Consider the following 14043-nt stretch of genomic DNA (forward strand, 5'->3'; position numbering starts at 1 on the left):
AATTTTAATAATGTTAAAATTACTAAAATTGCTGTAGAAGTGCAGTACATTATTAGTTTATGTTAACTAAGGTAGTTAACTAATGTTAATTAATAAACCATATTGTATAGTCTTACCAAAATAATATATATAATTTTTTTTTATTTTTTTTTTTAGATAATCAATATTATGCCACAAATCCTGTTGATTGAGTAGAGGAATTGGGCATCTTGTAAATGCAGATCAGTGCACAGCTGACTAATGAAAGTGCAGAGTAATGTAATGCTGAAGGCAGAAGCTGAAGGTGACGAGGTCTGGCGTACCTTTGGGACCCACAGCGTGATGGAGTTTGGTGTGTTTCCGGCGCAGGATGACGGTGCGGAAGCTTTCCTCACACACCGTGCACTTGAAGGGCTTGGTGTTCAGGTGGATGATCATGTGTCGGTTCAGACTGCCGTTAGTGGTGAAACACGTGTCGCAAACGTTACACTTATAAGCCTTCACTCCTGAGAGAGCAAGAAGAAGAGAGACTGCATGAGTTTGAGCATGGGTTATAACACAGCGTGGTGAAGTGTGTGTGTGTGCAGGTCACCTGTGTGTGTGTTCAGGTGTGATTTGAGCACTCCGGCGGACACAAAGCTCCTCCCGCACAGGTTACAGCGGTACGGCTTCTCTCCGGTGTGAGAGCGCACATGTTGCTTCAGGTGACTGGACTTCTTAAAGCTCTTATCACACATATTGCACCTGACAAACAAAACACACTTCACTGCACTGACTCAACCAAACGCACGTGCAGGTTTAAGTAGATAATGAGTGAAGTGCAAAGATTTGTTTACAGAAGAAAAAATACAATTAGCAACTAAATGTTGCATTAGAAATATGCAGGTTGCTGGTGCTCTTCACGTGTCGGTCAAAAAAAAATGTATGCAATGAATGTACTATATTTTAGTTTGATAATATTTTTTATTTAATATTTTGTATTTTTAGGGGATTTAATACTAAATTATATTTACACTGTATTTATAATCCATTTGCTCACTTTTTGAGCATAGACCTGAAAATTTAATTTCCAACTTAAACTGTGGTAAATCTTGAATGCTTTAGAGCGACAGACTGAAGTTTGATCTCTTTTCAAAGACGACACTTGGCAGATTATTGCTGAAGTGAAATCTTTTTAAAAAAGTGAACTTAAAAAAAAGTTACAGAATTTTATGTGTATTGTTAAGACAAATTTTCAAAATCATGTTTTACTCTAAAACCTACAAGAAAATCAAAGCCATAAATCTAAATAAGTTGTGTTCCAAATGTGAGCTTGATATCTCAAAAACAAAAACAAAGGGTCTGTTTGGCTGCAGTACCAAACGCTTCCACTAGGTGAAATTCGTCTCCCATACATTTCCAATGCGCTCATTTTTGACTGCGAGGAGCACAAGTGTGACTATTTTTTACAGGACCATTTAACCTGTTCGAATCATGTCCATGATTTTTTGTTGTGTTCACATGGCAAGTGTCAAAACCTTTACCAAGTTTCATACCATTCCAATGAAGTAAAAATTTCTAAATAAAAATTCAATTTGTGCAGAATTAGAGAGGTGAGTCTGGGAATGTCTTTTAAAGGTATAGCGGAGGATTTTCTTTTTCCGGGTGGATCATCAAGACTATTGGTCCTCCTAGTTGTCAATCATTCTGGTAATATGTTTGCGTAAGGCCGTCGTACGTGCTCGTTGTAGTTTTCGCATTCTGCGCATGCGCACTTTCAGGTGTATATGTGTGGTGAGCAGAGCTACGGTTTCAGCTATTCATTGAAGCTTGCCGTTCTCACCGCGTTTTTTCAAAATGTCTGAGGGTCACAAAAGAAAAAGTGTCTACGAATTGTATGACAAGAAGAGAAAGGCCTCTGAAGAAAGAAACAAGACCAGAGTGTTTTTGGGAGAATATTTCACACGCTGGCGTGCGCTAAAAGCACAGGTTGGGCTTCCCACTGATGCCTCAGTCGCGAAGTTTCTACTCGACAGGTAAAGTTTGGCATGCTATTTGGAGAAATCCATTTAAAATCACTGCTAGTAAAAGTTAATGTAAGCTATGATTAGCGATGGCGAGTCTGACATAGTGGAAAATGTGCAAATCTTCTTTTGGAAAGTAGGCTTGTATGAGCTATGCCGACAGCAACTTGTAAACAGAGCGTGCACGAGGAGAACTAGGCTCGGGCATGCTCTCTCCTGCACACGTTTAATAGGCGTTCCCTCTCGGGAGCAGGTAGAGTGTTGCGCATGTGCATTTTTTCAAAAAGTGGAGAGGGCGGTTCTTTTCTAAAATTCGGGAAAATCCTCCGCTATACCTTTAACAATATTCCATGAGTTATTCCTACACTTCACATGGAATCTCTCATTTCTCTCTCCAGATCTCCACACCAATACCTTTAATACAAGTCTCCTGAAGAGACGTGATTGCTTGATGAACAGATTTTATTCACATATACAAATTGATCAGCGAACATAAATAGAGCTTATCAAATATGGTAAACACGGAAGCTCAAGCATGCTTGCTTCTGTTCATTATATAAAGTGATTGTGTCTCTTCAGAAGACTTGGAGTAAACCGCTGGATTCATGTGGGTTACTTTTATGATGTCTTTTTCTACTTTTTGAAGCATGAAAGTTTTGTGGTGTAGAGTTTCTATGGATGGGCAAAAAAGCAAATATTATAACTATCTTCATTCATTTTTCCGAAGTTGAAAGAAAGTTTTATGGGTTTGAAACAACATGAACATAAATGATGACAGAATTTACATTTTTAGGTAAACTGTTCCTTTAAGGACATAGACAGCAGCAGGTTTATTAGGCTGCTGTCACTTTAAGAACGAATGCTTGGATCAAATATATTAATACACAACCACACTTTGTTGCTGCTTGTTGTGCTTAACCTTTTCAGCATCAAGCACGTTCAGCACTGTATTTTCTCATTCATGAATGTTTCTTTAACACTCTAACATGCCAATAACTGTAGTTCTGCACAAACATACTTTCATACTGCGATATATATGATATAGCAAAATATCCATTTATTTATATCTAATAATATTTATATGTATATCTTATTAACCATTTATTAATGGCAAGGCTTTACTTGTAAAAAGGTCCAAAGACACATATTCATTGTTTTCAAGACTATTAATTTTCTCGCCCAAGTGAGTAGGATAGCATCTGCCTTTCAGTGTTTGATGCATGTGAACTTACTGATAAACTCTCTTGTTGATTTCATCCTCATCCTGGAAGTCTTGTGTCTGTATAGACAGCTGCAGCTCTCCTTGACTCGCCTCCTGCAATAAACCACTCGTCTACACGCACACACGCGCACACACACACACACACACACACACACACACACACACACACACACACACACACACACACACACCATACAGACTAACATAATTTAATTTCACTTTTATTTCATGCATCTGTTTTCTGCACATATAACTGTAAGGTAAGGACAAAGGAGATACAGCTTTAACATTAATGGAGTTGACTAGTTAACTGAGGTTTGGCAGCTGGGCCACGCCTCAACCAGTCACTTCTTCTTCTTCTAATCTGACACAGCACACTCCAGAGGTTTCAGCGGTTATTACAGTGGTCACCGGTTTGCCTCCGAATGGCCCCCAAAGTTCAGTTCTCTCAATTCGCAGTTGGGCGTGTTCTCCTCAGCACTTTACGAAATATACTCCATAATCATAGCCACCATCCTTCTGGGGGTCATGAATGGTCTAGAAATTCAGACTTCTGGCTCCAAAAATCCCGCCGTTTTCGTCAGCCGGCCTACTTAGCCTCTGCATCCTCTCTCTATGCTCAGGCTATTTAAACCCACCATCGCCTGAACCTAGAGTCCATGTTCCTGGTTGCCTTTTCCCCTTCCACTTCCACTTTATCCTAGCCTTAGTCATTCCCAACTCTCTTCAATAACATATCAACCTGACTACCATCCCTTTTCCCCTTCCCCTTCATCCTTCCCCTATTCATCCCCAACTCTCTTCAATAACAGATCAACCTGACTACCATCACTTTTCCTCTTCCCCTTCATCCTTCCCCTATTCATCCCCAACTCTCTTCATCCCCAACTCTCTTCAATAACAGATAAACCTGACTACCATCACTTTTCCCCTTCCCCTTCATCCTTCCCCTATTCATCCCCAACTCTCTTCATCCCCTACTCTCTTCAATAACAGATAGACCTACTAACATCCCTTTTCCCCTTCCACTTCATCCTTCCCCTATTCATCCCCAACTCTCTTCAATAACAGATAGACCTACTAACATCCCTTTCCCCCTTCCACTTCATCCTTCCCCTATTCATCCCCAACTCTCTTCAATAACAGATCAACCTGACTAACATCCCTTTTCCCCTTCCCCTTCATCCTTCCCCTATTCATCCCCAACTCTCTTCAATAACAGATAGACCTACTAACATCCCTTTTCCCCTTCCATTTCATCCTTCCCCTATTCATCCCCAACTCTCTTCATCCCCAACTCTCTTCAATAACAGATAGACCTACTAACATCCCTTTTCCCCTTCCCCTTCATCCTTCCCCTATTCATCCCCAACTCTCTTCATCCCCAACTCTCTTCAATAACAGATAAACCTGACTACCATCACTTTTCCCCTTCCCCTTCATCCTTCCCCTATTCATCCCCAACTCTCTTCAATAACAGATAGACCTACTAACATCCCTTTCCCCCTTCCACTTCATCCTTCCCCTATTCATCCCCAACTCTCTTCATCCCCAAATCGCTTCAATAACAGATCAACCTGACTAACATCCCTTTTCCCCTTCCCCTTCATCCTTCCCCTATTCATCCCCAACTCTCTTCATCTCCAACTCTCTTCAATAACAGATAGACCTACTAACATCCCTTTTCCCTATTCATCCCCAACTCTCTTCAATAACAGATCAACCTGACTACCATTCCTTTTCCCCTTCCCCTTCATCCTTCCCCTATTCATCCCCAACTCTCTTCAATAACAGATTAACCTGACTACCATTCCTTTTCCCCTTCCCCTTCATCCTTCCCCTATTCATCCCCAACTCTCTTCAATAACAGATCAACCTGAATACCATCCCTTTTCCCCTTCCCCTTCATCCTTCCCCTATTCATCCCCAACTCTCTTCAATAACAGATAAACCTGACTACCATCACTTTCCCCTTCCCCTTCATCCTTCCCCTATTCATCCCCAACTCTCTTCAACAACAGATAGACCTACTAACATCCCTTTTCCCTATTCATCCCCAACTCTCTTCAATAACAGATAGACCTACTAACATCCCTTTTCCCCTTCCCCTTCATCCTTCCCCTATTCATCCCCAACTCTCTTCATCTCCAACTCTCTTCAATAACAGATAGACCTACTAACATCCCTTTTCCCTATTCATCCCCAACTCTCTTCAATAACAGATCAACCTGACTACCATTCCTTTTCCCCTTCCCCTTCATCCTTCCCCTATTCATCCCCAACTCTCTTCAATAACAGATCAACCTGACTACCATTCCTTTTCCCCTTCCCCTTCATCCTTCCCCTATTCATCCCCAACTCTCTTCAATAACAGATCAACCTGAATACCATCCCTTTTCCCCTTCCCCTTCATCCTTCCCCTATTCATCCCCAACTCTCTTCATCCCCAACTCTCTTCAATAACAGATAAACCTGACTACCATCACTTCAATAACAGATAAACCTGACTACCCTTCCCCTTCATCCTTCCCCTATTCATCCCCAACTCTCTTCAATAACAGATAGACCTACTAACATCCCTTTTCCCTATTCATCCCCAACTCTCTTCAATAACAGATAGACCTACTAACATCCCTTTTCCCCTTCCCCTTCATCCTTCCCCTATTCATCCCCAACTCTATTCAATAACAGATCAACCTGACTACCATCCCTTTTCCCCTTCCACTTCATCCTTCCCCTATTCATCCCCAACTCTCTTCAATAACAGATCAACCTGACTACCATCCCTTTTCCTCTTCCCCTTCATCCTTCCCCTATTCATCCCCAACTCTCTTCAATAACAGATAAACCTGACTACCATCACTTTCCCTTTCCCCTTCATCCTTCCCCTATTCATCCCCAACTCTCTTCATTCCCAACTCTCTTCAATAACAGATAGACCTACTAACATCCCTTTTCCCCTTCCACTTCATCCTTCCCCTATTCATCCCCAACTCTCTTCAATAACAGATCAACCTGACAACCATCACTTTTCCCCTTCCACTTCATCCTTCCCCTATTCATCCCCAACTCTCTTCAATAACAGATAGACCTACTAACATCCCTTTTCACCTTCCACTTCATCCTTCCCCTATTCATCCCCAACTCTATTCAATAACAGATCAACCTGACTACCATCACTTTTCCTCTTCCCCTTCATCCTTCCCCTATTCATCCCCATCTCTCTTCATCCCCAACTCTCTTCAATAACAGATCAACCTGACTACCATCCCTTTTCCCCTTCCCCTTCATCCTTCCCCTATTCATCCCCAACTCTCTTCAATAACAGATAGACCTACTAACATCCCTTTTCCCTATTCATCCCCAACTCTCTTCAATAACAGATAGACCTACTAACATCCCTTTTCCCCTTCCCCTTCATCCTTCCCCTATTCATCCCCAACTCTATTCAATAACAGATCAACCTGACTACCATCCCTTTTCCCCTTCCACTTCATCCTTCCCCTATTCATCCCCAACTCTCTTCAATAACAGATCAACCTGACTACCATCCCTTTTCCTCTTCCCCTTCATCCTTCCCCTATTCATCCCCAACTCTCTTCAATAACAGATAAACCTGACTACCATCACTTTCCCTTTCCCCTTCATCCTTCCCCTATTCATCCCCAACTCTCTTCATTCCCAACTCTCTTCAATAACAGATAGACCTACTAACATCCCTTTTCCCCTTCCACTTCATCCTTCCCCTATTCATCCCCAACTCTCTTCAATAACAGATCAACCTGACAACCATCACTTTTCCCCTTCCACTTCATCCTTCCCCTATTCATCCCCAACTCTCTTCAATAACAGATAGACCTACTAACATCCCTTTTCACCTTCCACTTCATCCTTCCCCTATTCATCCCCAACTCTATTCAATAACAGATCAACCTGACTACCATCACTTTTCCTCTTCCCCTTCATCCTTCCCCTATTCATCCCCATCTCTCTTCATCCCCAACTCTCTTCAATAACAGATCAACCTGACTACCATCCCTTTTCCCCTTCCCCTTCATCCTTCCCCTATTCATTCCCAACTCTCTTCATCCCCAACTCTCTTCAATAACAGATCAACCTGACTACCATCCCTTTTCACCTTCCACTTCATCCTTCCCCTATTCATCCCCAACTCTCTTCAATAACAGATCAACCTGACTACCATCCCTTTTCCCCTTCCCCTTCATCCTTCCCCTATTCATCCCCAACTCTCTTCAGTAACAGATCAACCTGACTACCATCACTTTTCCTCTTCCCCTTCATCCTTCCCCTATTCATCCCCATCTCTCTTCATCCCCAACTCTCTTCAATAACAGATCAACCTGACTACCATCCCTTTTCCCCTTCCCCTTCATCCTTCCCCTATTCATTCCCAACTCTCTTCATCCCCAACTCTCTTCAATAACAGATCAACCTGACTACCATCCCTTTTCACCTTCCACTTCATCCTTCCCCTATTCATCCCCAACTCTCTTCAGTAACAGATCAACCTGACTACCATCACTTTTCCTCTTCCCCTTCATCCTTCCCCTATTCATCCCCATCTCTCTTCATCCCCAACTCTCTTCAATAACAGATCAACCTGACTACCATCCCTTTTCCCCTTCCCCTTCATCCTTCCCCTATTCATTCCCAACTCTCTTCATCCCCAACTCTCTTCAATAACAGATCAACCTGACTACCATCCCTTTTCACCTTCCACTTCATCCTTCCCCTATTCATCCCCAACTCTCTTCAATAACAGATCAACCTGACTACCATCCCTTTTCCCCTTCCCCTTCATCCTTCCCCTATTCATCCCCAACTCTCTTCAGTAACAGATCAACCTGACTACCATCACTTTTCCTCTTCCCCTTCATCCTTCCCCTATTCATCCCCAAATCTCTTCATCCCCAACTCTCTTCAATAACAGATCAACCTGACTACCATCACTTTTCCCCTTCCCCTTCATCCTTCCCCTATTCATCCCCAACTCTCTTCATCCCCAACTCTCTTCAATAACAGATAGACCTACTAACATCCCTTTTCCCCTTCCCCTATTCATCCCCAACTCTCTTCAGTAACAGATCAACCTGACTACCATCACTTTTCCTCTTCCCCTTCATCCTTCCCCTATTCATCCCCAAATCTCTTCATCCCCAACTCTCTTCAATAACAGATCAACCTGACTACCATCACTTTTCCCCTTCCCCTTCATCCTTCCCCTATTCATCCCCAAATCTCTTCATCCCCAACTCTCTTCAATAACAGATCAACCTGACTACCATCACTTTTCCCCTTCCCCTTCATCCTTCCCATATTCATCCCCAACTCTCCTCATCCCCAACTCTCTTCAATAAATTATTTCCAACATTCATGGTTGTGGTGTGGTCCTTGCTTGTGTAGTAAAAAAAATAACACTTATAATACAACATTTTAATTTGTCCCTTAGTGTGTGTCACGTTCAGTAGGTTGGGAGGGTGTTTGTACCTCAGTGTGTGTTATGTTCAGTGGGTTGGGAGGGTGTTTGTACCTCAGTGTGTGTTACGTTCAGTAGGTTGGGAGGGTGGTAGCTGGTGGTCAAGGCTTGTGACTCCAGTGTGCTTGAGTCCTGAAGCTGTTGTACCGTAGAGAAATGTGCCTGCTGGGTAAATCCCTCAGCTATAGTGAAACCTGCAATAGAGCACACACACACACACACACACACACACACACACACACACACACACACACACACACTCTAAAATCAGGGTACCTCAAATTTCACTCCAACCCCAATCAAACTCACCTACCTGTAATTTTCTAGTATCTGTGATGACTTCATTAGCTTGCTCAGGCGTGTTTGATTAGTATTAGTTGGTATTAAAATACTTGTGAGATTTGAGATTTCTTAAATATCATATTTCAGTGTATAACTTTCTTTACCATTACGTGAGGCAAAATAAGTTAGAATCAGTCTTAACTGGATTGACTTCATGGCGTTTCAACAACTTAAGCTCATTTGAATGTTGTTATTGGATCATTGAAGGTCTTTCATCATCTCGTGTTCCAGATTCACCTATGGGAAGGACATCTGTATTTGAACAAATTTAATTAGAGCAAGTCTGTATTGACAGACAGGAGCGTGTGTTCGAAGCTCAGCTAGAGCTACACTCCTACCGGAGAGGTCCAAATCTATTATGCGGTATTGCAAGTGTTCAGGATAATCTTGCAGTGTCACGCACGTACTTACGCTCACTACCAAGTGGATTTTTGTCTTTGTGCCTAGCCTTCATCACCACCATTTTGTGTATCTGTATTTTATGTTCATGTGGTATGCTCCACCTCTTTGCCATGCATATAAATTATATAATTTTCACTACGAAATTCAGTCAATAAATGTGTTTTTGTTTCTCAGCTGAACCGATCATCTCTTCCTTTTTACTACTAGTTACAGCACCAAATAAACATGAATGAACACCAGAAAGAGTGTTGAAAGATACAGAACAACTAACTGAAATGAATCTTGTTACTGCCACTAAGTTTATAAAACAATAGTTTATGTTTACATGGTTATTTTGTTTTTAATCAAAAACAGTTGGAAAGTAAGAAAACGGCCACAATCAAGTTACGAATGGACATCTCTGACGACAGCAACATAGCCTCCCTGCTACAGGTATCACAGACAGCACTGGCTTCCCAAACATACGTCAGTGAGAGTGTATTTACATCGAGAAGCATGTGCAATGTGTGTTACCTTGTGTCATAGCTGGCTGTTCAAAGGTCTGCTGAGGCAGCGCCGGTGTCTCAAACTGGCTCATGTGTTCGGGCAGAGTGTGCTGCGCACTCACAAACGATTCTGTTGATAAATACATATTTTCATTGTTTATTTAATGCTGCTTTATATTAATCCCATTTTCCCATTTAAATTAAGTTATGAACTGTGAACACAAACCAGTGGCACACTGCAGTGTTGTGAAATAAAGAGGCAACAACCTCAATGTTTTTTTTTAAATCCCGTATAAACTCATGTTCCATTTTCAATTAATATTGAAATTTCCATGTGAAACAAATAAATACACCATCAGATAAATCAATATGCCTTACACAATCAAAAACAACCAAAACAACCGGGCCAGGCAGCTTTCTATGTGCATGTGTCGTGTGTGAACGTCTCTCAGACTGTATCGAACTCAATTCTCTTTCAAATCTAATCACGCGTCAGTGGATAAGTACACACAAAGTTAATGATACACAGTCTTAAGTGAACAAAAACAATTGGGAGAAAATTGTGTGTGTGTGTCAATACAGTATATTAGATCTGTGCATTCGGTCTTAAAGGGACAGCAGTCTAATAAACCTGCTGCTGTCTGTGTCATTAACGTTAATCAAACAACAAAAGACAAATAAATCCCTCACTGCTCTTGAGCACAGGGTAGGAGATTACTGGTTTATTTTTGTACTGTGGATCCATTTTTGTACCTGCTACTCAAACCATCAAACAGACAGTCTAATATGTCCTCTCAGTGTCAGGCTCCCAGTTCATGTTTGTTAATAACTAAAGTGCACATTTCAGTTGTTGTTGTTTTTTTCTAAGAAAAAAAACTATTATATTTGGGCTGCGTCCGAAATCACGTACTCTCTTGAAAATATTCTGAATAAGTGACAACTTCATAACCACTAAAAAAGTACATTCTATACAGTATGAATGTGTGTAGTATGAATATAATCTGGACGTACTACATTCGCCATGTTGTCATTATCATGTGACCTACCAGCGTCATTTACAAATCCTATCCTGTGGCCTCATGGGATAGTAAAGTGTCCATCGCATGCACACTTCTGAATCTCACCGGTAGTAGTAGGTCATCAGGAGACTTTCTGCCCACTCTTTTATGAGAACTGTGAATTCGGACATACTTCTCCTATACAGTAGGGGGGAATGTGATTAAAGAGCCCGTGTGCCCCTCACCTGACTCCTGCAGGGCGTCGTCCCCCAGTGCCGTGGGCAGCGCCCCCTGCTGGCCGTCTCCCACCGCCTCCAGCATGCTCTGGGTCCCAGTGTCCACTGCGGGCGGCTGCATGTCCTCTGAGCTCTGCTGGAGCTGCTGAGCCAGCTCATACCTGACAACATCACAACATGAGCCGAGCCAAAACAATACCAAAACTGTGTCCTAATGCCAGGAACATGGCAAGAGCAGAGGTTTATGTTCATATTCAGAATGACCAACAATACCATCCAATTAGAGTAGCTCTCCATGATGGACATGTTTCAGGTGTTTGCTTGTTCATTAAAGGGTTAATTCACCCAAGAATGAAAATTAGCCCATGATTTACTCACCCTCAAGACATCCTAGGTGTGTATGACATTCTTCTTACAGACGAATACAGTCAGAGTTATATTAAAAAAATATCATGGCTCTTCCAAGCTTTACAAGGGCAGTGCATGGCTGTATATTTGTTTAAGTCCATCAACGTGCATCTACAGTATACATGATAAAAGTCCATCTATCATCATAGTGCATCTGTCATCATAAAGTCCATCTATCATCATAGTGCATCTGTCATCATAAATGGATCATCATCATTTGTGTAAGTAAAATATCCATATTTAAAACTTTATCGACTAAAATAACAGGCAGACGGACGTCCGCATCGATTTACGGTGAAAGAGTAACACTTGAGCAGATTGTATTGGTCTGAAAGGAGAATGTCATATACAGCTAGGATGGCTTCAGGGAGAGTAAATCATGGGCTACACTGCAAAAAATGCTTTTCTTACTTAGTATTTTTGTTTTGTTTCCAGTCCAAATATCTAAAAATTCTTAAATCAAGAAGCATTTACTAGAGAAGTAAAATGACATAAGAAATTCTATTTTGTTTTAAGATAAAAAGAAAGTAATTTAAGTAATTTTTGCTTAAAACAAGCAATATTATCTGCCAATGGGGTAAGAAAAAAAATCTGAATTCGAATGGAAAACAAGAAAAAAAATCCTAATTCAAATGGAAACCAAGATTATTTTTCTTACCCCATTGGCAGATAATTTTGCTTGTTTTAAGCAAAAATTACTTAAATTACTTTCTTTTTATCTTAAAACAAAATAGAATTTCTTATGTCATTTTACTTATCTAGTAAACGCTTCTTGATTTAAGAATTTTTAGATATTTGGACTGGAAACAAAACAAAAATACTAATTAAGAAAGCATTTTTTGCAGTGTAATTTTCATTGTTGGGTGAACTAACTCTTTAATAGACATGAGGCGGCCGTGAAGCGTCACCTGTGTGTCTTCATGTGCTTCCTGCAGTTAGGGGAGGACTTGAAGGTTTTCTGGCAGTAGGGACACATGTAGGGGCGTATGTCGCTGTGTGTGGTCACGTGGCGGCGCAGGCTTCCGCTGGTGGTGAAGGTGGTGTCGCACAGCACGCACTTGAAGGCTTTGAGGCCCGAGTGTGTGCGGATGTGGGCTTTCAGCACACCGGATGAAGCGAAGCCTTTACTGCACTGCAGGCACTTGTACGGGCGCTCACCTGTGTGTGACCTGCAAAACACACACACACACACACACACATCAGCCATCAGGACACTTCAGCTCACACACTCAATTTCATGTGTTTATTTTAAAGGTGAAGTGTGTAGTTTCTGCGGCACTAGTGGCCCCTAGAGGAATTACAGAAATACAGCATATTTTGCAAACACCCCTTACTCTCCTCAAACATCACACACCCAGCTCTGACGGGTGCTTGTGAAGGCATGTCTCAACAGGGTACAGTAGCCCACATTCAATAAAACCTCCAACATTATAGGACTACTTTTAGCTGGGTTGCAATGTGCCATGAGTAAGTAAGTGAGTACCAAACACTGTCTAGAATGATCATGAGCATCCAATGCGTCTGCACCGGGCACATTTATAGACGTGCCACAACTGTTGTAGCGTGTTAATCTTTCAAGGCCTAAATACAGAACATTTCAGCCTGTTACAGTAGCCACGCCCCTAACCTCAGCCTGTTACAGTAGCCACGCCCCTAACCCTCAGCCTGTTACAGTAGCCACGCCCCTAACCTCAGCCTGTTACAGTAGCCACGCCCCTAACCTCAGCCTGTTACAGTAGCCACGCCCCAACCCTCAGCCTGTTACAGTAGCCACGCCCCTAACCTCAGCCTGTTACAGTAGCCACGCCCCTAACCCTCAGCCTGTTACAGTAGCCACGCCCCTAACCTCAGCCTGTTAAAGTAGCCACGTCCCAACCCTCAGCCTGTTACAGTAGCCACGCCCCAACCCTCAGCCTGTTACAGTAGCCACGCCCCTAACCTCAGCCTGTTACAGTAGCCACGCCCCTAACCTCAGCCTGTTACAGTAGCCACGCCCCTAACCCTCAGCCTGTTACAGTAGCCACGCCCCTAACCTCAGCCTGTTACAGTAGCCACGCCCCTAACCTCAGCCTGTTACAGTAGCCACGCCCCTAACCTCAGCCTGTTAAAGTAGCCACGTCCCAACCCTCAGCCTGTTACAGTAGCCACTCCCCTAACCTCAGCCTGTTAAAGTAGCCACGTCCCAACCCTCAGCCTGTTACAGTAGCCACGCCCCTAACCTCAGCCTGTTACAGTAGCCACGCCCCTAACCTCAGCCTGTTACAGTAGCCACGCCCCTAACCTCAGCCTGTTACAGTAGCCACGCCCCTAACCCTCAGCCTGTTACAGTAGCCACGCCCCTAACCTCAGCCTGTTAAAGTAGCCACGTCCCAACCCTCAGCCTGTTACAGTAGCCACGCCCCAACCCTCAGCCTGTTACAGTAGCCACGCCCCTAACCTCAGCCTGTTACAGTAGCCACGCCCCTAACCTC

At 42.6% G+C, this 14043-nt stretch overlaps 1 protein-coding gene across 5 annotated transcripts in view; it reads right to left on the bottom strand.

Moving 5' to 3' along the window:
- znf236 (zinc finger protein 236) overlaps nucleotides 1–14043 on the bottom strand; it is a 92517-nt gene that overhangs the window by 44031 nt on the left and 34443 nt on the right. For all 5 annotated transcript variants that reach the window (XM_084088201.1, XM_084088200.1, XM_084088202.1 and 2 more), the window contains 7 exons: nucleotides 12481–12741; nucleotides 11174–11325; nucleotides 9959–10060; nucleotides 8756–8895; nucleotides 3215–3315; nucleotides 572–723; nucleotides 303–485 (listed from right to left, as the gene is read on the bottom strand). In XM_084088201.1, the coding sequence (XP_083944327.1) occupies nucleotides 303–485; nucleotides 572–723; nucleotides 3215–3315; nucleotides 8756–8895; nucleotides 9959–10060; nucleotides 11174–11325; nucleotides 12481–12741 (1091 nt within the window). The remainder of the gene's footprint in view (nucleotides 1–302; nucleotides 486–571; nucleotides 724–3214; nucleotides 3316–8755; nucleotides 8896–9958; nucleotides 10061–11173; nucleotides 11326–12480; nucleotides 12742–14043) is intronic.

The sequence above is a fragment of the Abramis brama genome (assembly GCF_963993115.1).
Source record: "Abramis brama genome assembly, chromosome: 17".
In the NCBI taxonomy this organism is placed as follows: Eukaryota; Metazoa; Chordata; class Actinopteri; order Cypriniformes; family Leuciscidae; genus Abramis; species Abramis brama.